Raw genomic sequence first — 26,254 nt, forward strand, 5'->3', positions numbered from 1 at the left:
ATACAACGGGGCTGTGAAATACTCCTGATCTAGCGCCGTGATATGAGGCGGTCGATACGGAGGTCTCAAATTGTGATTGGTCACTTGCCACATTTGGGCCCTTCAGCCATGGGATGTTCAATTTATCAGAGTATTGACTGTGATTGAGAATCACGTGGACATGACCGAGAAAGGTGGGTGGGGGTTGTTGGTCGAGGTGCAAAATGGTCATTTATATTGACCAACAGAAGTGACCACACAGCAGGAAGGAAGAAAGAATCCTTGAGGGCCCCCGAAACACCGAGCCAAAGGGAACGGGGAATATTCTTAAGAAAACGGAGAAAGCATGGCAGAAGGTACTCTTGTTTTATCCAAAACATGGTTCGTTTCTAGTTTAAATGGTTTAGGAGGCTGGGTTTCCTTGCATTGTCTTTCAGGTTTGGAGGATTCTCCTATTCGAATTCTATTCGGTGACCCCCACCCCTCATTGTTTGGGGGAATAGGTTCCCAGCCCCTTTTGTTTACCTCGCTCTCCCGCTTTCTCCCTGGCCCTCACGTTGGCTCTTAAGAGCATTTTGCACGAAAGTGGCAAACTGTGAGGATTACACAGTTCGAAGGGGAACTATTCTGTATCTTGGGTGCTTTTTTGACTCAAGACAGAGTTGGCAAGATGGGTTCTGTTTCGAACCAGGAATTCACAGGTTCAGTATATACATTTATTTTGAAGTAAATTAAATAGTTTTTATCTTATTTTTTTATTTTCTGTTCTTGCCTAAGGGTAAAAAGAGGGAGTTGCAGAATAACATTTTTGTCTGACTCGGAACCCATTTCTGATGTGTATCGATTGCTTTTAATTGATTGATTTTAGGTTAAAACTATTTCTCTTATTTTACATGTTTGCATTGGGTACTTGTTGCGCAATATTAGTCATTTAATAAATGCCAGTAAAAAATCGAATATGGGCTGTTGCTTTAGTGTATTTTTTGGCTATTGTAAACTTACCTTAGGTTGGTGGTGAAAGGTATATACAGTTATTGGTGAGAACGATTTTTTTTGAAGCCTTTGCTTGGAAATTGTTTATAGCCTCAGAAAAGTTTATTTTGGCGCTTTGTAATAAAAACAGGAACAACAGACTATTTTTTTTCCCTCTCCTAATAACAGGAGTCTGTAAAACTGAGGAGGATGAGGGACCGACCACAGAAGAAGATTCACAGTCGTTCCATGGTCTCGGCGTTTGTAAATGGTTTAACGTACGCATGGGATTCGGCTTCCTTTCCATGACTAGTCGAGAAGGCGTACCGCTGGAGGCTCCGGTCGATGTGTTTGTTCATCAGGTAAGCTAAGTGTACAAGTACAGGGGCAATTCTGTTGGAAATGTTTTATATTGTGAACCACAAACTCTTACACAGCCTACGCTCTTGTTAAGGGAACACGTGTTGCTCGTAAATGTGAATTGAGCAAGTGACCTCGTGGTTAGAGGAATTTCTTCATTGTTTCAAAGATGCAAACTGTAAATGGAAAAACATCACGCACCTCGTTTTACATAAACGGTCGAACGTTTAGTTATTTAATTCGTATCAAGAGTCAAAGTGTGAAATATCCCTTCCAAATACATAATTTTGTCGCTGTTTAGGCTACTCGTGTAGCTTAAATAATTCACAATCAACAACATTTGGACGTTGATTCATAGGTTTTCAGTATTATTTAAATTACACAAAGGTAGAAAACGACTGTTAAAGCAAGTTAACCTACTAATCCAAACAGTGAGGGGGTGGGGCATAATTTTGCCTCCAAATCGCCACTCGAGTGAGACTCTCCACCTTTCTGATAAGATATGGCTTAGCGTCTCAGTGAGAGAAACGCCCCTCTCTCTGTGGTCATTCGTTTCCTGTCCTGTCATAAAGTGATGAAAGGGTGGTCACTTTTCTGTTCCTGCCTGCCCCGTGTGTATTTCATAGTACAGGAGGTGCCTTTTTCAACTTTCTCCACTCTCTTCATCTCCAAGACCCCCAACCGTTTTGGCATTTGTGTTTCTCTCTAGAAGTGCCTTTCCAGCATGGCCGTGAATGTTGCACAATTGTGTCCATTTGAACCATTTCTTTTTTTCACCCCTCCCCCCTTATAGTCTATTTAGTATTTCTCTTATTGTATTTAAACTTTCTATCTAAAGCGGATACTTTCTTATTAACGTACTAGGGCTAGGCTATATGCTTTTTTTGCATGGGAGTTGCAATTGCAGACATTGCATGGTTTGAGCTTGTCCACTTCATTTCCTGTCATTTCATTTGTTTAGATCCTTAAGTTATGGCACTGTTCACCAATCACAGAGAAGAGGATCATGCCCGATATGACGGATAGGAAATCTAGTGACCAGGGGGGCCTTAACCATAAAATGAGTCGCCGCGTGTCAGGGAGCATTAACTCCCAGGGTCCTTCGGCCTTTGTGCAGGTCGACAATAGGACCACGCATCCAAATGAACCCCTCCTCTCGGCCATGACAGAGCCCCTCTTTGTCCCGACGGCAATCCTCTCATTGTCCTTTGCTGCCGAGATGTCTCTCTCAGGCCTCCTCTCTGGGACTACCTACCCCTCCACAGACGTAGATGTAAACAACCACACTGACGGAGCCTCACCCGCACCTTGATTGGGGGTTGAGTGGTAGGGACCCTTATGGGAAGTGTGGGGGAGGGGGGGGTTCCAGTTTGCGAATTACAGGGTGGTTTGGGGGGTTTGACCCCCATAATTAAGAATTGGACCCCCCCCCCCAAAAAAGAGGTAAAAACAACAGGTCGGGGGGGGGGGGGTCGATACATTTATATATCGTGCTTACCTGTAATCGTAAATATTACTTTACGCCCTGGAGAAGAAATTGATCCCCCCCCCCCCCCGATTCTCATCGTATAATTCGCACTTTTGGGGGGGGGTCACTTCACACGTGTGTGAGGAAGTGGTTTAACGGCCACTGTGGTCACACACAATGGACCAGCCTATGAGGGGAGCGATATCCTGAATGACCAATCGTGTCTCTTTGCTTTGTTTATGATTTTGCAGCAGATGCTTCTCTGCTTTCTGTTGTGTTAGGACATTAGGGTAGACTTTTTTTTATTGCCGGATCCGGTTCTGGTGCATTGCCAGTATGCCTTGTTATAATCAGAGGTTGAAAATCTGTGCATACTTCGCTTTTTGACTTGCTGAAATACACTGCCACCAGTTCTGCGGTCCTATGTGCTAGGTTAGTCTTGTCTGACAGGAACAGTCAACAAGATCCCTCTGTTTAAATACTATACTCTCTGATTAGCTTAGGATAATGGTACTCTAGGTCTATTGAACATCCCTAAGGAGTCTTCAGACCGCATTGAGGGGATGTGGCCGTCAGAGTGGTTCTAACATTGAGGGTGACATACAAAGCAGGCATTTCCATTAGTTAACCCCATTCCTTAAATTCAGTATCAACAGCTAGGCCTTTCTTAAGATCACGCTTGGAAGAGTACAAACTCTGCAGTTGCAACAGGCCCAGCATATAATTGAAATGTAAGATGACCCCAGTTGTTAATCTCGAGCCACCCATAGCTTCTCTGCTCAGGTAATGTTTCCCCGGTGGGTATGACTTACATTTACATTTAGTACTTACACTTACAGTAAGTACAGGGACATTCTCCCCAACGCAAGTAGGGTGAAGTGCCTTGCCCAAGGACACAACATAATTTTGCGCGGGCAGGAATCGAACAAGCAACCTTCTGATTAGTAGCCCGATTCCCTAACCACTCAGCCATCTGACCCCCTTTGAGTTAGAAGCCGAACCAGGGTCACCCGAGGTGAAAGTAGCAGAATGCAGTAAAGTAAAGGTTCGTTATCTGGAATAAAGTTTGATAATTATTTTTAATGACACATGCTACAATTGTAGATTACATTTAATTAGTCTATGGATTTTAATGCAGGTATAGTTCTGATATGCATAGAGTAAATTCCATAAACGCGGCTCATAGTCCCAATAGCAGGCCTACCTTCTGCTTGAAAACAATATTGATCACTTTTGGCAGTATGTTACTTTCAGCAAAGGCACACGGACATCAAAGAAGATATCAATCATTTGGACTCAGAATAAGCTCATGCCTAACTTTATCTGCATTCCTTTCTGCCAAACAACTATCCAAGGAATGTCTCCTTGACACCCCCCCCCCCCCCCCCCCCCCCCCCCCTCTTCCTCCCCAGTCTCAACCCCCTCCTCTGTCCTCCTCCCACCACCACCGACCATCCATCCCCCCACACCCAACACCGGTGTGGTCAGTGTGTTAGTAAACCTTTGTGATGTGGGGGAAGGGGCAGGGGCTGTGTGGAATGCTGATCCTTTTAGGAGGGGGATGGTGAAAGTTACATCCCATCAGGTTTCCTATTCAAACACTGGTAGGGAGAGAGGGAGAGAGAGCATTGTTGAGCTATGCACATATACATGCAGTGGGGAGGACAAACAGACAGACAAGACAAGGTGACAACGGGGGGCCTTGAAGTACTGTTGTTTATGAGGCAGAACACAATGGTCACCTGAAACGTGCCAGATAGCTGCTATCTCCGTCCTGATGCTATCACTAAGAAGCTGAAGATAAGGGGTCTGTGTCTCCCTGGCCTCATTTGATTGGTCAAGGTGTGAGGGATTGAGGTATTTCGAGTGCATCACTGTCAGGTCGCAAGGGGAACCGCCTTGCTTGCTCCGCCCTCCAGTCACCTCACATTACACAACTTGTTATTTCACGAGATCAACAATGACCCATGTTTAGTTTTCCATCTGAAATCTGAAACTGAAGCAGAAATGGTTTTAGTTGCCATGAAAGTTTGCACAGACAAGGAATTTACTTTGGCAGGAAGGTGCATACATTCAACATATAGGAATCATAAATCTTAAATATGTAACTAACTATACTAAAGATACAAAGTCTAATACTAAGGGGATTTAGAATAAAAAATACAGAATATCAAATATAAAGTAGCCATCATTTACAATATAAAGATACCCAAAATATCTGAAATGGGCTTTGGGTTGGATTGTGAGGGCTCACCGAAAGTGTTGTGATGAGTCCCGTCTTTGCGTCCCATGCAGAGTAAGCTCCACATGGAAGGCTTCCGCAGCCTGAAGGAAGGCGAGGCAGTCGAGTTCACCTTCAAGAAGTCCTCCAAGGGCCTGGAGTCTCAGCAGGTCACGGGGCCGGGGGGCGTCCACTGTCAGGGCAGTGAGAGGAGACCCAAAGGCAAGAGCGTCCAAAAACGTAGATCCAAAGGAGACAGGTGAGAAACGGATCGAAGAGATGGAGATTGGTGAATGGGACACCTTCGGCATAGTGCTCGAGTAGCCCTTTCATGCATGCCTGCATACTATTTTAGTCACATCCATCTTACAGTAGTGGACAGCGAAAATCTGGTAATTTTTCCTACTGTACTTATATTTCTGTTAATCGAAACGTAAATGTCTTTGACGCTTGTGGGCATACACTCTCAGAAGGGGATGATCTGTCGCTAAATGTTTTCCCCACTCTTCCTACATTTGCTTTGTCGAACATCCACGTTGGACCCGATGCAGTGTTTCGGTTTGACCCTATCCTCTCCTGATTCCCCCACCCCCACGCCTGGCCCGTGAGAGGGTCACACTGGCTTGACGTGTGACCTGGATCAATAGCTGTTTAAATCTGTAGGCCCCTTGTGTATTCACACCCAGCACCGCTCTCCAAAAACCCTTTCACCAATTCTGAAATGGAACCCAGCTGGGGACAGGACAAGAGCTGGATAAAACAAACATAAGCATGAGATGTAAAAGGAAGTGAGAAAGAGAGTTTGAGATTGGAAATGGAATTGAGTCGGTTGGGTGAGTCTTCCTTAGTTATCAGTGTAGTTGGGGTGGTTGTTGTGTTTGGAGGGGTTGTGTTGTGCTGCCTGTCATGATTGGGGTCAGAAGCTCCTTTTTCAACACGTGGTACCAACTCAACTCAACTGGACTTGCTTTACTTTGTTTTCCACTGTAGTGCCCCCCTCAATCAAACAGAGGAACATCTGCACCTCCTCAATTGACCACAGCGGGGTTTTGCGGCTATCATTGAATTGAGTCCAGTGAATTAAAATAATTGTGGTGGTACCACAAAATACCCCCCAAAAATCAAAGTCCCAGGTTTGCCTGATTTATCCCCCAAAGAGTACATGGAAGCCTGCTTGGGGGTACATAGATTTTAAGGATGACTTAAAAAAATCTCCAACGATGAAAGTATTTTGGTTCATCATTTATTTCAATAATTTGTGGTTCAATAATTTATGTCCTGGGGTTTTAGAAACGTGACCCAAAATAATGTTACTATAAAATCCCACATTATGGATAACACAGTTCTAGTTTCTTACCCCCATTGGACGGACCACCTTTGTTGGTATATATGACAGAGAGGAAGAAGGCTCACATCTTCTTAATTTCTAACAGATGTAGGAGCCCGAAAGGTTGGGTCAAGGGTCGCCGTTGCCGCGGCAACGGCGTATGAGTAAATGCAGGGGGTTGGGAAGAGGATGGGGTTGGGGGTTTGAGAACTAAGGGGGAGGGGGGGGAGGGAGGGGGGTCAGAGTTCATAGGTCATTGCTGTCGCTTTTGAGACAAAGAGCTAGGACCACTTCCCCTACCCTGCATGCTCTGCTTGATCGATGGTCGGCCTGGTGGAACTCGTATGACGACCGACCTCAAAGCCTCCAACTGCCAGTGGTACAAAGACACTGACTCTCATCTGTCGCGTGAGCGAGGGACAGCAGTGGATGCCGCACGCCCACCCCCCATCTGTCAGCCACCCTGCACGCGTGGCCATTCTAAGGCCTGTGTGTTCCAACATCAGCCTTTGACAGCACCCCACATGTCTGCTTTTGACCTCTTCCTGTGAGGACAGCTCTGGACATTGTCCGAGCAGGAAAGGAAACTCTCCTGAAAGTAGATAGGGAGAGCGGCTAATTTGTATTGTCCTGAAAAGTTAACCCTGCGAAGTTGACACATGGATGAGTAAACCAGGGGTCACAACAGTGTCACGTTTCAAGAGCCGTTCTACTATTCAAGTTGATCAATCAATGTTTTGATTAAATTAGTTTCTAGGATTTTTAGGTCAGACTACTGGCCAGAGAACAAATGTCTTACTCATCATTCCAATCTCCTCCACCCTTGCTTCCTAACAATGTGAAATGCACAACCTGCCCTCTTGAGGTCAACATGTGACAGTGCATGACAGAACCTCATCACAGTCCTAACTTTGTTGTTTGGTTTCAGGTGCTACAACTGCGGAGGCCTGGACCACCATGCCAAAGAGTGCAAACTGCCACCGCAGCCCAAGAAGTGCCATTTCTGCCAAAGCGTTGCCCACATGGTTGCCAACTGCCCAATCAAAGCACAGCAGTCCTCACCAGGTTCGCAGGGAAAACCGTCCTCTTTGAAAGGAGAGGACGAAGAGCATGCCCACTCTCCTCCGCCCCCCAAGACCCCGTAGACCAGGAGGGAGGGAGCAGGAAGCCGGGGAAGCACAGAAGCCAATCAAACTGCTCTACTGAAGAGATGGACACGAGTTCCTTCTCATCTGTTTAGCTGCTTTTGGAACTACCTCAGGTTGGGAAAATACTGATCATGAAGAATGTTGCTTATGGTTTTTATCTTTTTTTTATTTTTTTTTATCTTGGTGTAACACTCAGGAACATAGCTGTATTATTGCACTCGGGAAAATGTTTTTATGTATTAATCACCGTAATGGTTTAAGGGTTTACAAATGTAATGAATTGTTCCGTATACCAGATTGTTTTAGTTTAGTAGGATCTGTCTTTTATTTAACGCGACACATTGCTACTCTCAGTGGCGTTCTCTTCTGCTATTTCCTCACTCAGCAGGAAGCGCAAATTCACAGTGTGTCAGTGTTTAGGTTCACTGTAGCTGCCTTATACTATGTTTAATCTTTCCTGATTGCTACACCTCACTATCCGACAAAGGGCAGAGTTGTGTTGCCACATCTCTGTAATGAATGTTTGTCTGAATTTTGCATGGGGGGGTTGGGGTTGGGGGTGGGAATTGTAGAAACAAGTGGGACAGTTTATTTGTTAGAGCTATAGGCAATTTTTTGGCGGCTGCCAATGTTGCAAATGACCATCCAGATATCCTGGGAACACATGAATGTCTGACCATAAGTATGGCTCTGTCATCTTATGGTTGCTGTTAATTTTCATTTCATTTTCATTGGGCCAGCACAATGCTATACCTCCTGACTGTTTGGACCCCCTCACTGTTTAAGTCTGAATTGCTGCTAAACTAAATAACCCACAGGAAACTGAACAGCCTGTCATAAATGTATAGGAATATGTTTACATCTTAAATCGAAAATGATGAGTTGGTTCAGTTGGTTTCAGAAAGCTTCCCTGTCTTTACTTGAATTTGAAATGAGTTATGGTGGCATCAGACATTTTACCAAAGGGGGTCTGGCATTTTTGACTCACTGGCATCCATTACTAGATAGCTATTTATGACATTACCTCTAATCCTTTAGGAGGGGAAAACCCTCCGTATAAGAAACACCAGGCCTGTATGGAGGTGTATGTAGAACTAGCTAGCTAATCAGCCATTTACTCCCGTTTTACAGGAGAAGCTGACCAGACTTTTACATAATTAATATATATGTAAAATTATTATAATGCCTATGAAATCGTCCTCCTTATTTATTTCTATCCAAGTGGACTACAGCTTCTCCTTCATTCCATTTAAGCTCACTTTGGGATAGGTTTACACTAGACACCAGATATTTTCCTGTGTACTGGTCAGTACTGTATTCAACTTTTGGATTATTTGGGGTTAAACTCTATTACACTATGGTTCCTTCATTCTTTAATTACTACCAAGACAGTTTCTCTATCATGCATATACAGTAGGAACCCATGGTCCTCACTAATAATCCTAATTGTTAGTACAGTTAAAGCAGCTAACAGTACAAAGGAATGTATTTACTGTGTCATTCAGGGACTGTTGTTGAGTGTGCCCTTTATTTGGTTTACTTTGGTTTGCCTTTTTATGTTTTCACTGCTATGCACAATTAGTCGCCAAATATAGGCCACGTTGTGAAACATCTATCTATGCCAAAACCAATGTTACTCTTCACTAATCATATGTAAGATGCATTATATTTGCATTATATCTACATTTTCATTCGTTTTATTATCCATGTGAACATGTTCTATATTTTTTTACATATTTTCTTTTAGTTTTGTTTCACAAATGCTGTTAGTTGTTGACGATGAAAACAACATGTATGTGCCCTCCACTTAGTCATCTTTCTTAGGATTCACAAATCTGAAACTCAGGGAATACTTCAGATTCTTGAGGGATTTATTGCAGGTTGGTAGTAAGGGCTGAAGTGCATTCACGATGGAAAAGGGGGTGCCATTTTTGTCTGAAACTGTGTGATTTCAATGATGAGTTTGCAAATGATCGATGCCGATTTTTGGGCTTTAACATGTTAAATGTGTACATCATCAACATATATTCAGTATGCTATCAGACCTAATAATGTCCTTCAAAATGATACCACAAATATAATGTTTGACTATTGATGTATTTCTTCCTCTATAAATGTTGTAGATGGGGGTGTAGTAGAATATTGTTAACAGTAAGGGATTGGGGCTAGTAGTATATAAATCGAGGGCGTCTCTTCTCAGGATAACAAATTACTTAAATACGATATTTCAGACTATCAGTCGTGGTGACGATAAGAATGTGTCATACATAATTTGTTTTACCCTCTGAAAATCTTCCTCGGGTCCAAAAATGTGTTTAAGATTTGTGGGATGTATTTTTTTTAAATGTTAAACTATCACATTTCCAACTCAGGGTGTAAATGTTGAAAAAGATAATTGAAGTGTGTTTACTTTGTCTTTTAGGGTCGTATGAAACTATTCCAGTGTATTTGCTTCAGAATGTCTGTTGATTTGTTGCATTTGACTGGACAGGAAGTCCTTAGGGGTCTTAATGCTGTTTGATTCCTCAATTAAAGGGATGCACACAACCCATTGCTTACATCTCTGTTGATTCCAAGCGGATTCACAGCTTAGTAGAGGATCTTCAACTACCAATATGCATCAGTGAAAAATCATACTGTCAATGCTGTCAAACCTCCCCTTAGACTCCCCAGATATGTGTTGTTGTCACATTGTGATTCAATTGTTGGGTGTTACGATGTAGGACAGTGTATTGACAGGCTTTGTTATCTGTGTTCAGGGTTACAGGACAGCACAAAGACACAGCAACGTGTGTGGTACCTCACATGCTACAGGTGCTAGAGATGTGTGTGCTTTGTTTGACATCATTGGCCATTTCGTTCTGTGATGTTTGAGGTTAATGGCTCAGGGCATTTTCTAAGAATGTGCATTTATAGCTTACAAAGGTATCCATGTTTAAATCTGGTAATTTAGTCTTGATATCAAGTGATGTCAAGATACCTCAGTGTATTGTGCTGATAGGTTAGACTTGTTACTCAGTTTAAAAATGGTATGAAGCATGCATAACATGTGAAGATATTCTCAATTTCCTAAATAAAATCAATTTGAACTTCAATTTTGTTGTGATTGTTCTTTTACTTGCAAACCCATGGTTTATGATAGACTAGGTTCCAATCCCAGCTAAATGGAAATGACAATGAAAATGTCTTCTTTAACGTGTTGGGATGGACTGCTATTAGTCTTTCTGACCTCCACTGTGGAATGCTGAAATAAATGGGTGCATGTACGGCGTTCAACCGGTAGAGGCGGCACTCTATTTACATTCGCTTGCTTGGTTTAAAGTCAATCCAACATGGCCACGCACAGTGTCCTCTGAGCAACAATACAATGAGATAGTTCGCGTAAAGGCATTTGTCATTTTTATGTTTTGAAATGAAGGTCAAGCTCCTGATACGCTCATTATTGAAAAAAACATGGGTTTGTGGACTGACGACGCACACAAACCTCCCAACTGCCTTTGCACACCAACGTGCATTGCAATGCAGGATAGTCGGGGAGTTAAGCGCGAGGGGGTACTCTACAGCAGCTTCAGCTAAGGGCTGTGCGGCTTTAGTGTACAGAACTCACGGAGACCCTGCCCAAGTTGTTCAGTAAGAATGTCATGTTTTTGTCTTGGTCAAGTGGGGCTGTATGGTATAGCCTTTCAATGAGAAGCGTCATAACCTGTATTGTGTGGTTGTCAGGTTGGAGAGTATGAATCTCCCATCTATTGACGAAAAGAGTGTTCTTGTAAAAATACTGGCAGCGCCAGTCAACCCATCTGATATCAACATGATTCAAGGTACAAAGGCAAAATAAAACAACGTATAGGTCCCGCGTATGGAAATGAAAGCTAAACGTTGATCAATGTCCGGGCTGTCCCAGGTACCTACGCTATCCTACCCGAGCTCCCTGCAGTAGGGGGAAACGAGGGGGTCGCCTTAGTATTGGAGGTGGGAAGCCAGGTGAAATCCCTCAAACCAGGAGACTGGGTCATTCCAAGAGATGCTTCATTAGGTGAATAATACACCACGTTCTCACACACAGACTATCGAGAATAGACGAATCCAAATTATTTCTTGCCCCGCTAATTTAGCAGACACATTTAGGGGTCAGATGGCTGAGCAGTTAGGGAGTCGCGCTATTAATCAGAGGGTCGTTGGTTCGATTTTCTGCCGTGACAAATGACATTGTGTCCTTGGGCAAGGCACTTCACCCTACTTGCCTCGGGGAGAATGTCCCTGTACTTACTGTAAGTTGCTCTGGATAAGAGTGACTTACTTAAATGACTAAAAGTAAATATAATGTGAAGTACAAAAGTGCATACTAAATGCTGCAAATATTCAAGGACTGCAAAGTTCTAACTATGTTACAGTGGGTAATGGCAGGGAACAGTCTGTTAAGATGGTTTCTGTCTGATTGCAGGAACATGGAGGACAGCGGCAGTGCTGGCTGAAAAGGATGTGATCTCCCTGCCAAATGACATCCCCCTGCTCTCCGCTGCCACACTGGGGGTCAACCCCTGCACGGCCTTCAGGATGCTCTCTGACTTTGAAGACCTCAAACCAGGTACCACCAACACCTCAAGCTGCAGCTGGCTTATGTGTTTGGAAAATTGGAAGCAATATATTTTTCTGCGTTCTGCACTTTAACGCTATGCGTGTGTTTATGAAAAACAGAGAGCAATGGCTAAACAGCCCAAATAGCCTGTAACAGGCAGCTTTGCGGTGTGTAGGAGACAATGCTGTCAGTACCCTTGAATGTCTGCACCCCTTTGTGATATATCTGAGAATGTTTGGATACCTTCATGTGAAGCATCTAAAATGTGTATGTGTTCTGACTGTGCCCCTGCCCCTCAGGTGACTCCGTGATCCAGAATGCAGCCAACAGCGGTGTGGGTCAGGCTGTTATTCAGATTGCTGCAGCGAGGGGAATCCAGACTATTAATGTGGTCAGAGACAGGTAGCCTCCACTCACACTTAGTTGTTATGGGCCAACATCTGTCAATTAGTCACTGATTGTGAGTTTGGTGCACTACGCTCCTTAAAGTACATGCATATTGATTAGCTGTTTTATTTTCCAGTAACACTTTAGAATAATGGTCTGTTGTTAACGAGTAGCTATGCAGGAAGTATTAGGTAGTACAACATTAACACTTAATTTAATACTATTAACTAATATGGAACCCAGATTAACTAAGCAGTAATAGCAGATTTTGTACAAAGGTAGTTCCTTGGTAGGTATTTGATTATTACTAAATAAATATATCCTCATTGAGAACTACTTGTGAACTATGACCAATTAAGAAATAATAACCAATTAATTACTAATCACATAAGTAACATGCCTAAAAAGTGAACCTTTTTTTTAAATCTCTAACAGACCATTATTCTAAAGTGTTACCTATTTTCCTAATGATTACCTCGGTCTGTCAGCTAGTCTGTTAAAGTAAGACTTTTTACAACAGAGTTGTAACTCTCCCTGCCTTAGTGAAGTCAGATGGGTCTGAGAATGTCATGGCAGGAAAAAAAGATTGGGATTTAGAATGGACTTAATAACAACTAATGAAGGACTATGGCTAATGAACATCCTTGGCTCATTTCCCCAGACCAGACCTCACACAGCTCACTGATAGGCTGAAGGCTATGGGGGCCAGTCATGTGATCAAAGAGGAAACACTAAGACGACCTGAACTGAAAGAGCTCTTCAAGGTCTGTGGTCACCCGCTGCACCTTTCATGATGGTAAGATTTAAACATGATCTTTGACTCATAATGTCTGTTCTTTACCTCATAGATCTGCCCTCGACCTAAACTAGCATTGAATGGAGTTGGGGGCAAGAGTGCAACAGAACTACTTCGCAATTTACAGTGAGTATTCTGGTATTCCTTCGATGTGCAAGTTCAATGCTCATAAATCCAGAAAGATTCAATTTAAAAAAACAAATTCCCTTTGTGGTTGTCAGGGTCGGGGGTACCATGGTGACGTATGGTGGGATGTCCAAGCAGCCAGTCACAGTCCCTGTGGTAAAACATGCACTTCCTCTGGAGCTCACTTCCTCCCCAGGGGGCTTTCACTATGACCTATCATCTTTGGTTTCACATCACATCTGCATGAATTTTGTTTCTCTTTCTCCAGAGTGCTCTTATTTTCAAAAATGTGAAGGTGCGTGGGTTTTGGGTCACTCAGTGGAAAAGGCAATATGCTGAAGGTGAGTTAGGATCGTTTTAATAGAGGTGTCTTCGAAATTACATACACAGGCCTAGCATATTGACGCACAGTGAAGGTATCTTAGTACTCTGACAAAAACTGATGTTCTTTTCTCCATAGATGAGGAGGCCTTGCATGGGATGCTGGAGGAGTTGTGTGTCATGATCCGCCAGGGGAAGCTGTCTGCACCAGCCTGCTCTGAGGTGGGCCTCACGGACTTCCGCAAAGCGCTGGACTCTGCCATGCAGCCGTTCACTTCAGTCAAACAAGTCCTGATCATGTAAGCCCCGACCCAGCCCCAGACTCTGACCCAGCCCCTGACCAAGCCCCAGCCCCTGAACCACCAGCCTCTCCATGTTTCCCATCCCAAGGTCACAGGCACGTTCACGGGAGTTCAGTCCCAAGATTGCTGCATCATTGTGCGAGGATGAGTTGCTCAAGCATACATGCAATAAATATGTTGCTACCCTTTTATAGTGATGTTCAAAGTCCATTATATGTTATCACTTCACCTTTGTTGTCAGAGACATTTCCTAATGAAATGCAACACATGGTAGTCTGGCAAAGCACTAAAATAAACAATTCTTAAAGGTTCACTGACAATACAGAGTCCCTTTTCTCAAATTATATGGATACAAGGAAGTATATTTGAGACCTTAAGGACTTCCAAATGTCTATTGGTGATAACAATGGGTTCAGGGTCCATCCATTGCTTTTGTTGTTATGACATGAACATATTGAGTTTATAAAAACGTGTTCATAAATACTGCTTTATTCTACCAAATTTAACAAAAAAATGACTCAATCTACAGGAAGTAGTTAGAGACGTGGATCTTTTTGAATGGTCTATGACTTGTAATCATGGTAACTCATTATTCAAAAGGTATTTAGACCCTGGTATATATTGATTTACATGAATAGCAGACAGGGGAAAGGTTAGCGTGTACAAAAATAAGTGAAGGTTTAAGTTGCGGATATTACCATTAAGAAGAACAGTTAAAAATACGACCAACTTTTACAAGCATAACACATGACCAAACAGAGGGTGTTAAAAGTCATTCATGACCCACAGAATATCGTTTATTCAGAATAAGCTTGTTACACTAATGTACCATTCTATGAATAAATATCTCAATATGACATTCATTATAATTTTAAAAATTATCATTATTTCATTATTTAATACAGACAACTTGTTTCAAAAAATGTGTTTGCTTCCCAAAACAGAGTGGAATGCTAAATAAGTTTTTCTATCCAAAGGCTGACCAATGTGCAGGTCCTGCTGTGTGTACAGTTGTGGCCACAAGTTTTGGCAAAGACAAATGTTGTGTTTTGCAAAGTTTGCTGATTCAGTATTTGAGGATTTTTTTAACATGTTTCTATAGAATACAGGAATCACAATAAGGCACATTTCATTTTTTGTAAAGCTTTTTTGGGGAGAACATTTTCAATATATGCAAATAGTCCACTCTTTTACAGCAGTCAATCTGCTCTTACAATCCAATCAGAATGATAGTGATTTCACCAGGCTAGAACTAGTTCACACTTTCCCCTGTGCTGAGGATATGACTTACTGAAATTATGTTAGCAGTCATTTTATGCCAAGGTCCAGCAAGCTTTGCAAACACAAAATGTATGTCGCTCCCAATACTTTTGGCCACAGCTGTATAGATCCTCAGCTGCTTAGCCAGACTAGACTGAGCGCCGTGGTGATGATGGGCAGCAGGGCGGCGCCGATCGAGATTGCCCCCTCTTTCTCCAGACAGTGCTCGTATCTGTCAAAGTCAACTTCTCTGGCAGCACACACGTGGTCGACGCGACAGTGACTGTCGCACTCTGCCAGGCCGTAGTTGACGGAGTTGAACTCGTAGTACTTCTGGAGGTAGCAGTGGCTGTTTGCCATTCGGTCCAGAACCCGGTGCATGGAGGTGGGGGATGCGTCTGGGACCCGGAAACTCTCAGTGAGCCTGTATTCCTTCTCCCAGCGGCTCTGGGCTATGTTGGCACGGGTCAGGTTAAGGTAGTACGTCACAACGTCCTGCGTGTGGAGAAGACAAATGCTGCTGAGACTGAAGGAAATGCTTCACTACAACTACCATAAAATAATACATGCAACTAGAATGAGGGATGTCGTGTCGTCATTTCCTAGCATAAATTTGATGGTTTTGAGATTGTAGGCGTAACTTATGGAGACAAGGAAAGAACTTTGGGTTAATTTTGACCTTGACCAGGAGAGTTTGGGTATCATATTCAAAGACGCGGATCCCAGGGTTGTTGGCCCCATCCACGACTCCAGGCAGGGTCGTCTTCCATGGGGTAACCCCGGGGGTCAGGAACATGACATTAATGGGGGAGTCTGAAGAGAAAGGAACCAAATCAATAAAGAAAAGTTTAATAAAGTCACAATCATGTACAACATGAAACAAGAAGTCCATACCAGACAGATGGAATGGATCGACACTGAGCCAATGCCAAACCCAACATATCTGAAAGCCAAGCGTGATGTCTGTGTAGCAGCATCCGTACCATCGGGACTGTAGAACATGCGGAAGCTGTCAGTGTGGTGATGTCCGAAGAACTGTCCGATGATGATGGAGTGATGCTTCTGAACAAGCTCCAGGTAGCGTTTGTTGAAATGGGGTCTAAACCAAGGCTTACTGCGTTTCTTCTCAAAAAAGCCCGGTGGCACATGACCAATTATGTAAACCTAGAGGAAGACCAGAGGTTGCGTAACACTTGTAAAACCTCGTTAAAAGTGACTGGTTATGTATTTCAGACAAACATTCATGGAGCAATCTGCCAAGTTTATCAACAGTAGCTCTGGCTTACTGGTTGAACTATATCTTATCTTTTTGTCTCGCAACTAAGCGCAAACTATAGATTCTTTGTTGTTGGTACCTTTTCTCTGTTCTTTGCGGCATCTGTGAGAACCTGATCTGTCCAGCTGAATTGATTAGCTGGGTCTGCCATGTCTTCAGTTACCTTGTTTTGATCATAGTATAGGTTAGTGTTGAGTACCACCATCCTGAAGCCTGGACGATTCAGCAACCTTTCAGTGTAATAGCCACCTAAACACAAAAGATAATACAAGGAATAAAAGCGAGCAGAGATTTGTTTTGCAGTCAGACATGTACTCATTCATATAATTGTTTACTCATTATCAGGCTTTCATAGAACCCTGTACCGTTTCTGAAGGTTTTTTGTGATTCCGGTTCCAACCAATCCTGCCACATCCCTGCAGTCCTTTCATAGATGTTGTTTTGAACAGCTGGAAGCTGACTCTTTGGGTGATAATCATGATTGCCCAGTGCAGAATATACTTTGGTTGCTGAAAGTTGAGAATGGTGAAGATTCATGCATCCTCAGACAATTTCAATATCAAAGCACTGAAAATATGAAATTGTATTTGATCATAAGGAACTAGAATTTACTTGGGAACACAAGCTTTATGATGTGGGTGAGATTTCCGATAATGTGTAGGACCGCCTCCTCTCCTAGATCCTCATTGGGTATATGAGGTGTGTCATCTCTGTAAGGCAAATGTCAGGCTGTGTGAAAAAAGTGTATTGTATAAAATCAATACATTCACATGACAAAGACCTAAAATAAACAGTAAAAATCGTTTATTTTACGGACAAAGGTGAACCTGATACTCAAAGATGACAATTTCAGCATGATGACATAGTGGTAAACATCACTAGGTCTGTCTGATCACGTAGCCTATAACATCTGTTCTCACACATTTATTTCCTACCCCGTCCAGACGATGAAATCCGGGTCGGGCATTATATCTTTCATGGCATACACTGAGGAGTTTATGAGGTTCCATGGGGAGTCACAGTGATAATCTCCAAATCTGCCAGCACTGGAAGTAGGGCGTTTTCCACTGGACGCGCATACATTTTCGGGATTGTCTGTGAGGTTATATGTTGGGTCCCAATGTAGGTCTGTAATATGCCAAAAGTTTCCTGGAAATAAGAGTAAACGTAAAAATGACAAATGGAGCTTGTTTCTCAGACAGCGTGTAAAAAGAAAGAAAAAATAAGTTTGTCAAATAGTGACGTAGGCCTACCGAGGACAGGCTCCACGGATGCAGGGCATGCTACTTACCGGACAGAGCCAGAACCTTCGTGCAAGTGAAGAGGAGACCAAGCAAAGTTTTCCACATCATACACTTTGACTAGCAAGATGATAAAACTCCACTTGTAGTTGGAAGCTAGGGTTGTAGTGGGAAGACATGCAATGGTAGCCTATCTTGCCGTTACGAGAGTAATGTCCCATGTTAAATAACCTTGGTCAGTCAATAAAAAGGAAGATAAGAAGATATAAAATCTGAAATGGGTGGTTGTCTATTAACATCTTAAAATCCCATGCATATTCAAGCCTGTTGTTTTTGACAACGTGATATACTACATGTTTCTTTTCTCTCCTAAACTGTACAAAGATCGGTCAAGCATTTTGACACGTTACCATAATTTGTTTGCTAAATATATTAGTTTGACACTTTTGCCGAGATGGGCTTTTGAAAATTGATGGGAAGTCCACACTTGTGGTGCGAGCTTAACATTACCAACTTCGAATGCTCAAATATATAAAATTGTGTACATATTTTTTTTTATGAATGCGGAGTAAACATTTGTTTCAATGCCATACTTAAATTGGATCCCCCAAACTCCGCCCAACCGGGCTGACCGGGATACCACAACAAATGGAATATGGCCGTCGTATGATTGGGTAGTAGATTTCGCGGGAGTGCATTACGACGCATGCGTTCTCAGATGTCAACTTTCAAGCGCGCGGAATTGCACAAGAAAAGCCTTGCACAGCGGACCCACAGTAGCTACTTAGTTTAATCTCTTTTGTTGTCTTTAGCTACATCGGTATAGACGTTTTTATCATTATCAACACATAAGGGTTTAACATGTGGAATCAAGGTGAGCTGCCTTAATTATCCTACTGGAACTGTCCAAATAACAAACAGAACAATCGCTAGTTGGCCAGCTAGCTCACCAGCTAGCTACTAATTTATTCTTTATGCCATTAGCCGAGATTATTTTTAGTATTAAGTATGCTAGCTACCTTACTACTTAGTTCAGACAACAAACATACCTGTCTGTTGCATGTTCAAGCAGGATTCACATGGTCTCATTTTCCTATAGGAGGATATAGCGAAACAAACACGATGACTGGTGGGTATAGTCAGTCTCCAGGGGGATTCGCTTCACCTGCCGCATCCCAGGGAGGAGAGAAGAAAGGGGTCAGGACCATAACTTACGTTACGTTAAATTACGTTAATATGTAAAACAATGTTGAGCCTCCTAGTGTGAAGCAGGAGAATTAAGACTTGATCCGACAATAATTAGTGTATCACTTTTCTTGTGCGCACGACCACAGAGAACTCGTGCCCAGCAGATCGTCCCGTGCACGGTGTCCCAGCTCATGTCCGCGGCCCAAGCTGAGGATGTCTTCCGAGTAGGAGAGGTGGAAGTTGCCCAGGTAACTAAACGCATTTCGTAATGTTTATGCTGTAGAAAAAAAAACCTGATTGGCAATCCCAGACAATCGCTTTTAGGATAGTAAATAACAAATACATGTACTGCATCTTGGCGGTACAAATGCATGTACCGCCAAACTAATTTAGGCTTTTAGGGCATTTCAAATACAACTTTAATGAGTAGTGTTCCCATTTCCATCTCAGGTTACTTTTGTTGGAATCATCAGAAGTACTGACAAGTCCATGACCAACATTCAGTACAAAGTGGATGACATGACTGGAGCCCCTATGGACGTCAAACAGTGGGTGGATACAGAAGTGAGTACTGCCCCTTTCACGATGGCTAAAACGTGAGCAGTTGTTATGAAGGGGTCGACACTTCAGTGATACGAAAGAATACCCTGTAAATACATAGAGTTAACCGGGGTCCCAAAATGACGTCTCAGAGAATACCTGTGTGGAGGGTTGTGTGAATTTACTAGTGACACCATGAGTACTTGGATCAGTCAATCACCAACAACACTGGCAGACAATCATTTTCCAATGGAAATGTTGTATGAGGGGAATATTGAAACCCGTAACAAACTCTTAAAAGAGTGTTAGAAGCTGTTCTGTCTTGGGCATCATGGATACTAATAAACTATCTTCTCTGGTGTAAATGATCAGGATCCTGGTGTGGACAGCACGGTCATTCCCCCAAACACATACGTCAAAGTCTCTGGGAACCTACGCTCCTTCCAGGTAACCATCACTTCTCTCACAGTACTGATGAGTCAAATCTGCAAGATTGGTAAAGGAAGTCAGGGCTTGGTTTCCTTCCTGTCTTTTCTTCCTCATTTAACAGAATAGAGAACTCTGTTCTTAGAAGTTAATTTATACATGGGGGTCAGTTTAAATGTATTAGTTTGCTTTAGTACTTTATTATTATAAATTGTGTTTAGTTTAGAGGAGGAGGGCCTCGTATAACTTTACCCATTGTTTTTGTATTATGTTTTTATATAATATTTTGTGGCCAAAAAAACCAAACAATTAAATTCAACAAACAAAAGTAAATTCAAAAGGCAATTGTCAAAGTGACAGGTGCACTCTGTGTGTGCCGCCCTTCCTGTGTTAGAATCACAGGTCTGTAGTAGCATTCAACGTGCGGCCCCTCGAGGACATGAATGAGATCACCTCACACATGCTGGAGGTTGTACAGGCACACATGCTGCTCAGCAAACCACAGTCTACGGTGAGACAAATCCTTATCTTGACACACCAAGAAGCTATACCACTTCTCCTTTATTTTACCGATGTGAAATAAAAAAAATCGTTTTATCGTCTATTTAACTGAAACAGTCAGAAAAGTCACATGGCCTTTTATTCACTTGCACACGTTTCCTTTGTTTTTTGTGTAGTTGATACATCTTTGGGTGAAATGAAAGTGAAACTTTTTGCTCTGTTTTAGATGGGTGGTGGGGGAGGGATGAATACCAGCATGATTCCCATGTCCAAGCCTGGGATGGGAGGCATGGGAGGAAGTTACTCAGGGGCCAGCGACATGTCTGCCAATGGGCTGAGCCCCAGCCAGAACCAGGTGAGAGTGCACAGTTGGTGACAACACCGACTGTTATTATTATACTGTTACAACACCGACTGCTATTAATCAGAAGGTTGCTGGTTCGATTCCCGTGCAAAATGACGTTGTGTCCTTGGGCAAGGCACTTCACCCTACTTGCCTCAGGGCTATGACCCTGTACTTACTGTAAGTCGCTCTGGATAAGAGTGTCTGACTAAATGTGACTAAATGTAATGTAAATGTAACACACTAGGGGTGCGTTCAATGATCAGGGTAAACGGTGGGAAGATTAGCACAGGCTACACTTGGCATAATGAAGGGTTTGTGTCCGTCGCTCAGGTGCTGAGGTTGATAAGGAGCTGTCAAGACGCTCAGGGCATCAGCATCCAGGATCTGAAGCAGAGACTCGGCGGTATAAGCTTGGCTGTTATCAAGTAAGTTGCCGCCTCTTTCTCTCTCGTGGTTTTCTTTTTTTCTTGCCTTCACACTATACCCCAAATACATTGTCAGTGCAATATTTCTGTCCTGTTGACTTGATATCCCCATTCTTCCTCATTGCAGACAAGCAGTGGATTTCCTCAGCAATGAAGGACACATATTTTCCACTATTGATGAGGACCACTTCAAATCTACTGACAACGAAGACTAGTGCCTTCACTCTCACACTTATTCCTAGCAGGAATCAGACTTGAGTTTATAAACCTGATCTACAAACAAATATATATGTACATACATTAGCCTTGGGAGTCTCTGAAATGCATGTATTTGTTTATGGGACTAATCTTAAATAATTTGCTGATTAAGTTGCATGTGGTTGTGTTAAATAGCTGCATATATAGGCAGCCTTTCGTGGAAGCCATTGTTCACACATCCTGTTTTAAAACAGTTCTTTGTGAGAATTAGACAGATGTGGTTCATCATGGTCCTCTTGTTTCCTCTGAACATCACTCTGAAGTATGTTTTTAGATTCCTTCAGAATAAAAGTAATCTGACCATGCTATAAATTAAATGAACGTGGTATACAACTAGAACCATTGCAGTCCATATTCTCACGTTGTTTCTCTCTTAAGTAAAGGCACTTTTTCTTAAAAGTCTGTTTTCTTTCTATACATTATAGACACACACAATTAGTACAGTACCTTAATGAATACAAATATGGTGCATTTTATTTAGAGTATCAATTCAGGGTGACAAGTAATTCTCAGTATGTAATTGATTAAGATGAGGAACTAAATCTCTAGTTTTAGAACTATATACTCAAATACTATAAGAGTATTTTTTAATATGAGACCCAAAAAGATTGTTTCATTGAGCAGTGGTCCAACATAAAAAGCTATGTTCTCTCTATTTCAATTTGTATGTCCATCTTGGCAGTACTAAGGGAAAAACCATAAGAGCATGTAGTTAAGCAAGTTACAATTTAAACAACATGAATCTGTAAGTGCAAGTGTACCTGTAGAAAAACAAGCAACAGTAAAATAAAAATATAAGATTAACTAAAATAGAATACAACAGTTTAAATCAGCTACCACTAACCAACAAGAGCAACAAGTCTCTAAGCAAGAGTCATTGTGATCCTTGAGGAAACTAGCATTGGGTTCAGCAAACCATTCCTAAGTACCGTTGTACTCCCGGAACAAGTGCGTCTTGAGCCTTCTAAATAATGTGACATCACTATAAATAAAACATTTTCTTTCTACTTACAATTGAAAACTAAGAGCTTAAGAACTAAGAGCAAGCTGCATAAACAGTACAAGTTAAACATACAACTTTTTTTTGAAATTCAATAAAACATGAATCCGATATGCCATTCATTCTGGACAATATTTGTCTTTTTAACAATTCTCACGTTCACACCAAATACATGAGGACTAAAACAGTTTGTGTGATTTTTCATAGCTCACAGAAACATGACACTCTCTTGTGCTTTTTTCATTGCATCTGCGTACTCTTCCATAGACTCGTAGTCATGGTCACTGTCGACGTATGCATAAACGGCACATACATCCACTGCAGAATAAGAACAAGCGTTAATTTACAGTTTATGCAACCACTACTTTACTGAACAAGTCGGTACATACAGGCGACTGTGTGTAGGGACGTCCCATGTACCAGCTGGTTTGTCAAAGAGAGGGAGTGAGTGAGAAGGAGTAACACGAGGGAATACTACCTTTTTTCTTCCGGGTATTTTGCACGTATGTGTTGGGCTTAGCCTTGCTTGCTGTTGCCACTTTGAGTTTCCTAGGGTTCAGTTGGGGAAGCCTGTCACTTAAGTTGTCCTTCAGGGTGACAGAAAGAAAAACAATGTTATCCTTAAAAAAAGTGCTTCTGCAAACCATGAAAAAGGAAGTAGCAATCTTTCAGGATTGACCGTGTCAACATATTAGAATTGTTACTTGAAACCACACTAGTATGCGGTCACCATAGAAATTAAAATACGACTGTAACTTGTGTTCAAATAAAGATGTTCATGTAAAACTTACCGGAAGTGGAGGTGCTGGTAAACTCTTCTGCTTGTTACTGTCAAGGCTCGACGTGCCCATGTCTTTGGTTGCACTGCTGGCTTTTTCCCCAGAGCGAGATTTTCCTTTTTTCTTAGAAGGTTTAGAGTCCGGCACAGGTGTCCGCTTGGGTGGGCGTGGTGGTGGGGGCTCGTCTGATGTCGTCAACCTGCGAAACTCATAATAGAATGTGTCTGTCACCTCTTTAACAGTCTCTAGGTGACACATGGGGGGCTCACCACTGGGCCAGGGCAGTGGGTCACTGGTGAATGACAGAGACATGTTGAGCCAACGGATGGGGATCTCAAAGGTCCGTTCGGGACTTCCTGGTAGACTGGCTTCTATGGTGGGCTCCAGGGTAGCTTCCTCAAGTCTGAGCGAGGGGAAGCCCATGAGAGGATCCGTCTCCATACCAGCGTCACGGTTCACTACCTTAACATCCAATGGCAAAGCTTTGCTCTGGCAAAGATCCGCGAGTCTATTCTTCTTGTTGTCTGTTATTTTCTCCACAAAGTTACCTTGCATGTATAGTGGCAGAGAGACTTCCTCGATCTCATCCTCCTCATCCTCGTCATCGTCCATGTCTGTGGACCGTCTGCAGATCAAGGCCTCCACCGTCTTCATCTGGCCGTTGCAGGCCAGCTTCACCTTCTCGACCCGCAGCACAGCCAGCTGCTCCCCCACGCTGAGAGCGGGGACACCTTCCTCCTCCACCTCCTCACAGTGCCGGGTCACGCTCACAAGGAGGCCCGGTGTGTGGGTGAGGGCTATGTACAGCTCATACGCAGAGCTGAACTCTCTGGGCCGGCGCCGCAACCTCCCGCCATAGTTCTGAGACACCAGGAAGTACTGTTGTGCCCGCCGGCCCTTCAGGCTTGTGGCCAGGACCATGGGTGATGTGCCTCGCCTGTGAAGCACCACGTGGGAACCCTTGCGGAGTTCTGGTAGCCAGCTGCAGCGAAATAGAGACTGGGCCTCTGGGCCCTCCAGGATTTCAGCCATAGTGGGAAAGACGTCTTCGGGCTGGGAGTGCACCTCTGACAGAGTGAATGGGCTGACAAAGGTGAGGTTCTGGTTTTGCTCTGTCACATCTATCACATCCACTTCTAAAGTTGAAGGGAACTTCACTATGTCTTTTCTCACTGTGAAAAGAATGTAGATTTTGCAAGTTGTGTAAACAACACACACAGTATAAACATCTTTAAGTGGCAATGCACATTTTTGAGAAAATAACACGTGAAGTGTGAAAATAATACATTTATACGTATTTCTTTTTTTAGGATGTTGTGTGGATTCCTTTTATGGAATTAGCAAAGGATAGGCAAGTCATACTTACAGTGCATGATAGCCTGGACCTGGTAGATGGGACTAAAGACAAGAGGTCCACCACACATTGTGGTTTTGCTGAAACGAAACCGTTGGCTACAAAGATGGGGTGAAGACATGATCTCCTGAAGACTGTAGCACTGGTTGCTGTCACACTCGTAAAACTCTCCCCGGCAGGTGAGTGGTACCAGTACTTCTGCTGTGGCTCCCTGCTGCCCTTGGACCAGGCAGCGAACGTGAGTCTCCTGCCCTTCCCTCTCCTCCATGGACAGTATCGTCACGCGTTTCCCAGCCCCCAAGGTGAAGTTCTCAAAGGTAAGCTCACAGCGGCTGGTGAAGGTAAAGGAGAGACAGGAGTTCAAGCCTTCAGGCCTGAGGCTCACCATCTCCTCCACTGTGTTGTATGGCATCTCCTCAGGAACGAGTTTGAAAAGACCTGACAGGTTTAACAACAGATTTGCCCTTGGTCACGTTTTTTTGTTAGGGTATGATTGTTAAAATATTGAACGAATGACGCAGCAGAATAGGCTTATTACAGTATATCGCTGAAATTGAAACGACTTTGTCGAAACTCTCATTCTCACCTGTGTGTGTAAGGGGCAGCTCAAACTTTTCATTGGTGCTGATGTCCTCACAGTACACCGCCAAAAGATCTATTCTTATAATTTTCACTATATCGCCAGTAGACAGACACACTTCACTCCCCGAAAGCTCATATACAGATCCTGTAAAAACAAATGAACACCGTAAATGGTGTCAAGATAATGTAGACTACACAGAAGTCAGGTACCAACCCCCAATCGCTCAACCGCAAGAACATAATTGTGGCATGTAGATTGTGTTCACTCGGTCATATAGAAATATTATAGTGTAAATCAAGACCGTCATTTAATTATTGTCGAATATTGAAGATAAAGTATTAACTATTAAGATAGCCTAATTCTCTCCAAATAGTTAGTTTACTCAAGGAATTTAGGCCTGCAATATCGAAATAAAAAATAGCCTATATATAGGCTATCAGCAATTAGATTATAATCTGGGTATCCCTATGTGTATTCAACAATAAACGTCAGTTTGATCTTTTAAATTGATGTTATCCGTTGTATCAGACGATCGAAGTTTAAGTATGATAATATAATATTTTTGTCTACTTTTATTTTATATTGAATATCCCTACCTTGGAAATACACCCCGGAGCAAACCTGTAGAATTCGCGGTAGACAAGTTTCATCCAAGGATGCAATAAATTCTTGCAGGGACACAGCCTCTCCCGCATTCGCCATCACTGCCGAACAAGTTCTGCCTTGAGAATAAGGACTATTCTCTCAAGCGTGCTTGTTCCGAGTTCTCACACAGTTGAAAACCACAATTTGCATGAGGAAGTGAGTTCATGGTATCGCACGTTAGGCTAAACTTGTTTGCCGTGTCAATAAAAAGGATTGCCCCGGCAAAAACTCTCAAACGTATTAATCAAGATGTCCATTATTATATATGTCACACATTCATGATTAGTTTCACTTAAAGTTTCAACTTCAAAAAAAAGCATCTCTCTCTCTCTCTTTCTGAATCATCCTTAAAGAGTGCAGCGTTTAGGCTGAACACAGGCCTATATTTTTTATGTAAACTGCAAACTATAACTCCGTGTCTTAATGATGACCATCACACATAGCAG

The 26,254-nt window shown here is 42.7% G+C and overlaps 5 protein-coding genes across 6 annotated transcripts; 3 read left to right on the forward strand and 2 right to left on the reverse strand.

Moving 5' to 3' along the window:
• Positions 1 to 646: 646 nt before the first annotated feature.
• On the forward strand, positions 647 to 7,472 carry lin28aa (lin-28 homolog Aa). The gene is made up of 4 exons (XM_047033834.1): positions 647 to 680; positions 1,141 to 1,313; positions 5,075 to 5,259; positions 7,256 to 7,472. Exons 1-4 carry the CDS (start codon positions 650 to 652, stop codon positions 7,470 to 7,472), a joined length of 606 nt encoding a protein of 201 aa, XP_046889790.1. The 5' UTR covers positions 647 to 649.
• Positions 7,473 to 10,785: 3,313 nt separating this feature from the next.
• mecr (mitochondrial trans-2-enoyl-CoA reductase) lies at positions 10,786 to 14,297 on the forward strand. Its single transcript, XM_047035906.1, has 10 exons — positions 10,786 to 11,105; positions 11,199 to 11,296; positions 11,380 to 11,511; positions 11,920 to 12,063; positions 12,354 to 12,456; positions 13,103 to 13,205; positions 13,290 to 13,363; positions 13,459 to 13,519; positions 13,632 to 13,704; positions 13,824 to 14,297. Exons 1-10 carry the CDS (start codon positions 10,888 to 10,890, stop codon positions 13,985 to 13,987), a joined length of 1,170 nt encoding a protein of 389 aa, XP_046891862.1. The 5' UTR covers positions 10,786 to 10,887; the 3' UTR covers positions 13,988 to 14,297.
• An 83-nt stretch (positions 14,298 to 14,380) lies between these two features.
• On the reverse strand, positions 14,381 to 18,833 carry smpdl3b (sphingomyelin phosphodiesterase acid like 3B). 2 transcript variants are annotated; one of them, XM_047035892.1, is made up of 9 exons: positions 18,813 to 18,833; positions 17,814 to 17,994; positions 17,458 to 17,671; positions 17,135 to 17,232; positions 16,888 to 17,031; positions 16,602 to 16,771; positions 16,230 to 16,410; positions 15,926 to 16,059; positions 14,381 to 15,741 (listed from the first exon to the last, which is right to left on the reverse strand). In XM_047035892.1, exons 2-9 carry the CDS (start codon positions 17,872 to 17,874, stop codon positions 15,379 to 15,381), a joined length of 1,365 nt encoding a protein of 454 aa, XP_046891848.1. In that variant the 5' UTR covers positions 17,875 to 17,994; positions 18,813 to 18,833; the 3' UTR covers positions 14,381 to 15,378. The 2 variants fall into 2 exon arrangements, with proteins under 2 accessions (XP_046891848.1, XP_046891840.1); XM_047035884.1 differs by lacking the exon at positions 18,813 to 18,833 and having other exon boundaries at positions 17,814 to 18,161.
• rpa2 (replication protein A2) lies at positions 18,470 to 21,857 on the forward strand. Its single transcript, XM_047035917.1, has 9 exons — positions 18,470 to 18,637; positions 18,863 to 18,960; positions 19,098 to 19,199; positions 19,402 to 19,515; positions 19,864 to 19,938; positions 20,312 to 20,428; positions 20,645 to 20,773; positions 21,095 to 21,189; positions 21,317 to 21,857. The coding sequence occupies exons 1-9, from the start codon at positions 18,625 to 18,627 to the stop codon at positions 21,402 to 21,404; spliced, it is 831 nt and encodes a 276-aa protein (XP_046891873.1). The 5' UTR covers positions 18,470 to 18,624; the 3' UTR covers positions 21,405 to 21,857.
• Positions 21,858 to 21,899: 42 nt separating this feature from the next.
• Positions 21,900 to 25,963, reverse strand: themis2 (thymocyte selection associated family member 2). Its single transcript, XM_047035872.1, has 6 exons — positions 25,760 to 25,963; positions 25,167 to 25,307; positions 24,593 to 25,018; positions 23,239 to 24,398; positions 22,926 to 23,034; positions 21,900 to 22,765 (listed from the first exon to the last, which is right to left on the reverse strand). Exons 1-6 carry the CDS (start codon positions 25,863 to 25,865, stop codon positions 22,656 to 22,658), a joined length of 2,052 nt encoding a protein of 683 aa, XP_046891828.1. The 5' UTR covers positions 25,866 to 25,963; the 3' UTR covers positions 21,900 to 22,655.
• Between the last annotated feature and the right edge of the window lie 291 nt (positions 25,964 to 26,254).

The sequence above is a fragment of the Hypomesus transpacificus genome, chromosome 2 (assembly GCF_021917145.1).
Source record: "Hypomesus transpacificus isolate Combined female chromosome 2, fHypTra1, whole genome shotgun sequence".
NCBI lineage: Eukaryota > Metazoa > Chordata > Actinopteri > Osmeriformes > Osmeridae > Hypomesus > Hypomesus transpacificus.

What these genes read in the sequence shown, in the direction of transcription:
- mecr (XM_047035906.1), top strand. Translation starts at nt 10,888, where the DNA reads ATGAAGGTCAAGCTCCTGATACGCTCATTATTGAAAAAAACATGGGTT. An exon ending in TCCAAGAGATGCTTCATTAG is followed by an intron (nt 11,512 to 11,919) that starts GTGAATAATACA and finishes GTCTGATTGCAG; the next exon opens with GAACATGGAGGACAGCGGCA. An exon ending in GAACTACTTCGCAATTTACA is followed by an intron (nt 13,364 to 13,458) that starts GTGAGTATTCTG and finishes TGTGGTTGTCAG; the next exon opens with GGTCGGGGGTACCATGGTGA.
- smpdl3b (XM_047035892.1), bottom strand. Translation starts at nt 17,874, where the DNA reads ATGATGTGGAAAACTTTGCTTGGTCTCCTCTTCACTTGCACGAAGGTT. An exon ending in GAAGGTTCTGGCTCTGTCCG is followed by an intron (nt 17,672 to 17,813) that starts GTAAGTAGCATG and finishes TCTTATTTCCAG; the next exon opens with GAAACTTTTGGCATATTACA. An exon ending in CCCAAACTCTCCTGGTCAAG is followed by an intron (nt 15,742 to 15,925) that starts GTCAAAATTAAC and finishes CTCCACACGCAG; the next exon opens with GACGTTGTGACGTACTACCT.
- themis2 (XM_047035872.1), bottom strand. Translation starts at nt 25,865, where the DNA reads ATGGCGAATGCGGGAGAGGCTGTGTCCCTGCAAGAATTTATTGCATCC. An exon ending in GGTCCAGGCTATCATGCACT is followed by an intron (nt 24,399 to 24,592) that starts GTAAGTATGACT and finishes TTCTTTTCACAG; the next exon opens with TGAGAAAAGACATAGTGAAG. An exon ending in TACCAGCACCTCCACTTCCG is followed by an intron (nt 23,035 to 23,238) that starts GTAAGTTTTACA and finishes GTCACCCTGAAG; the next exon opens with GACAACTTAAGTGACAGGCT.
- rpa2 (XM_047035917.1), top strand. An exon ending in GAGAGGTGGAAGTTGCCCAG is followed by an intron (nt 19,200 to 19,401) that starts GTAACTAAACGC and finishes TTTCCATCTCAG; the next exon opens with GTTACTTTTGTTGGAATCAT. An exon ending in TGAGCCCCAGCCAGAACCAG is followed by an intron (nt 20,774 to 21,094) that starts GTGAGAGTGCAC and finishes TCCGTCGCTCAG; the next exon opens with GTGCTGAGGTTGATAAGGAG.
- lin28aa (XM_047033834.1), top strand. Translation starts at nt 650, where the DNA reads ATGGGTTCTGTTTCGAACCAGGAATTCACAG. An exon ending in TTCGAACCAGGAATTCACAG is followed by an intron (nt 681 to 1,140) that starts GTTCAGTATATA and finishes TCCTAATAACAG; the next exon opens with GAGTCTGTAAAACTGAGGAG. An exon ending in CGTAGATCCAAAGGAGACAG is followed by an intron (nt 5,260 to 7,255) that starts GTGAGAAACGGA and finishes GTTTGGTTTCAG; the next exon opens with GTGCTACAACTGCGGAGGCC.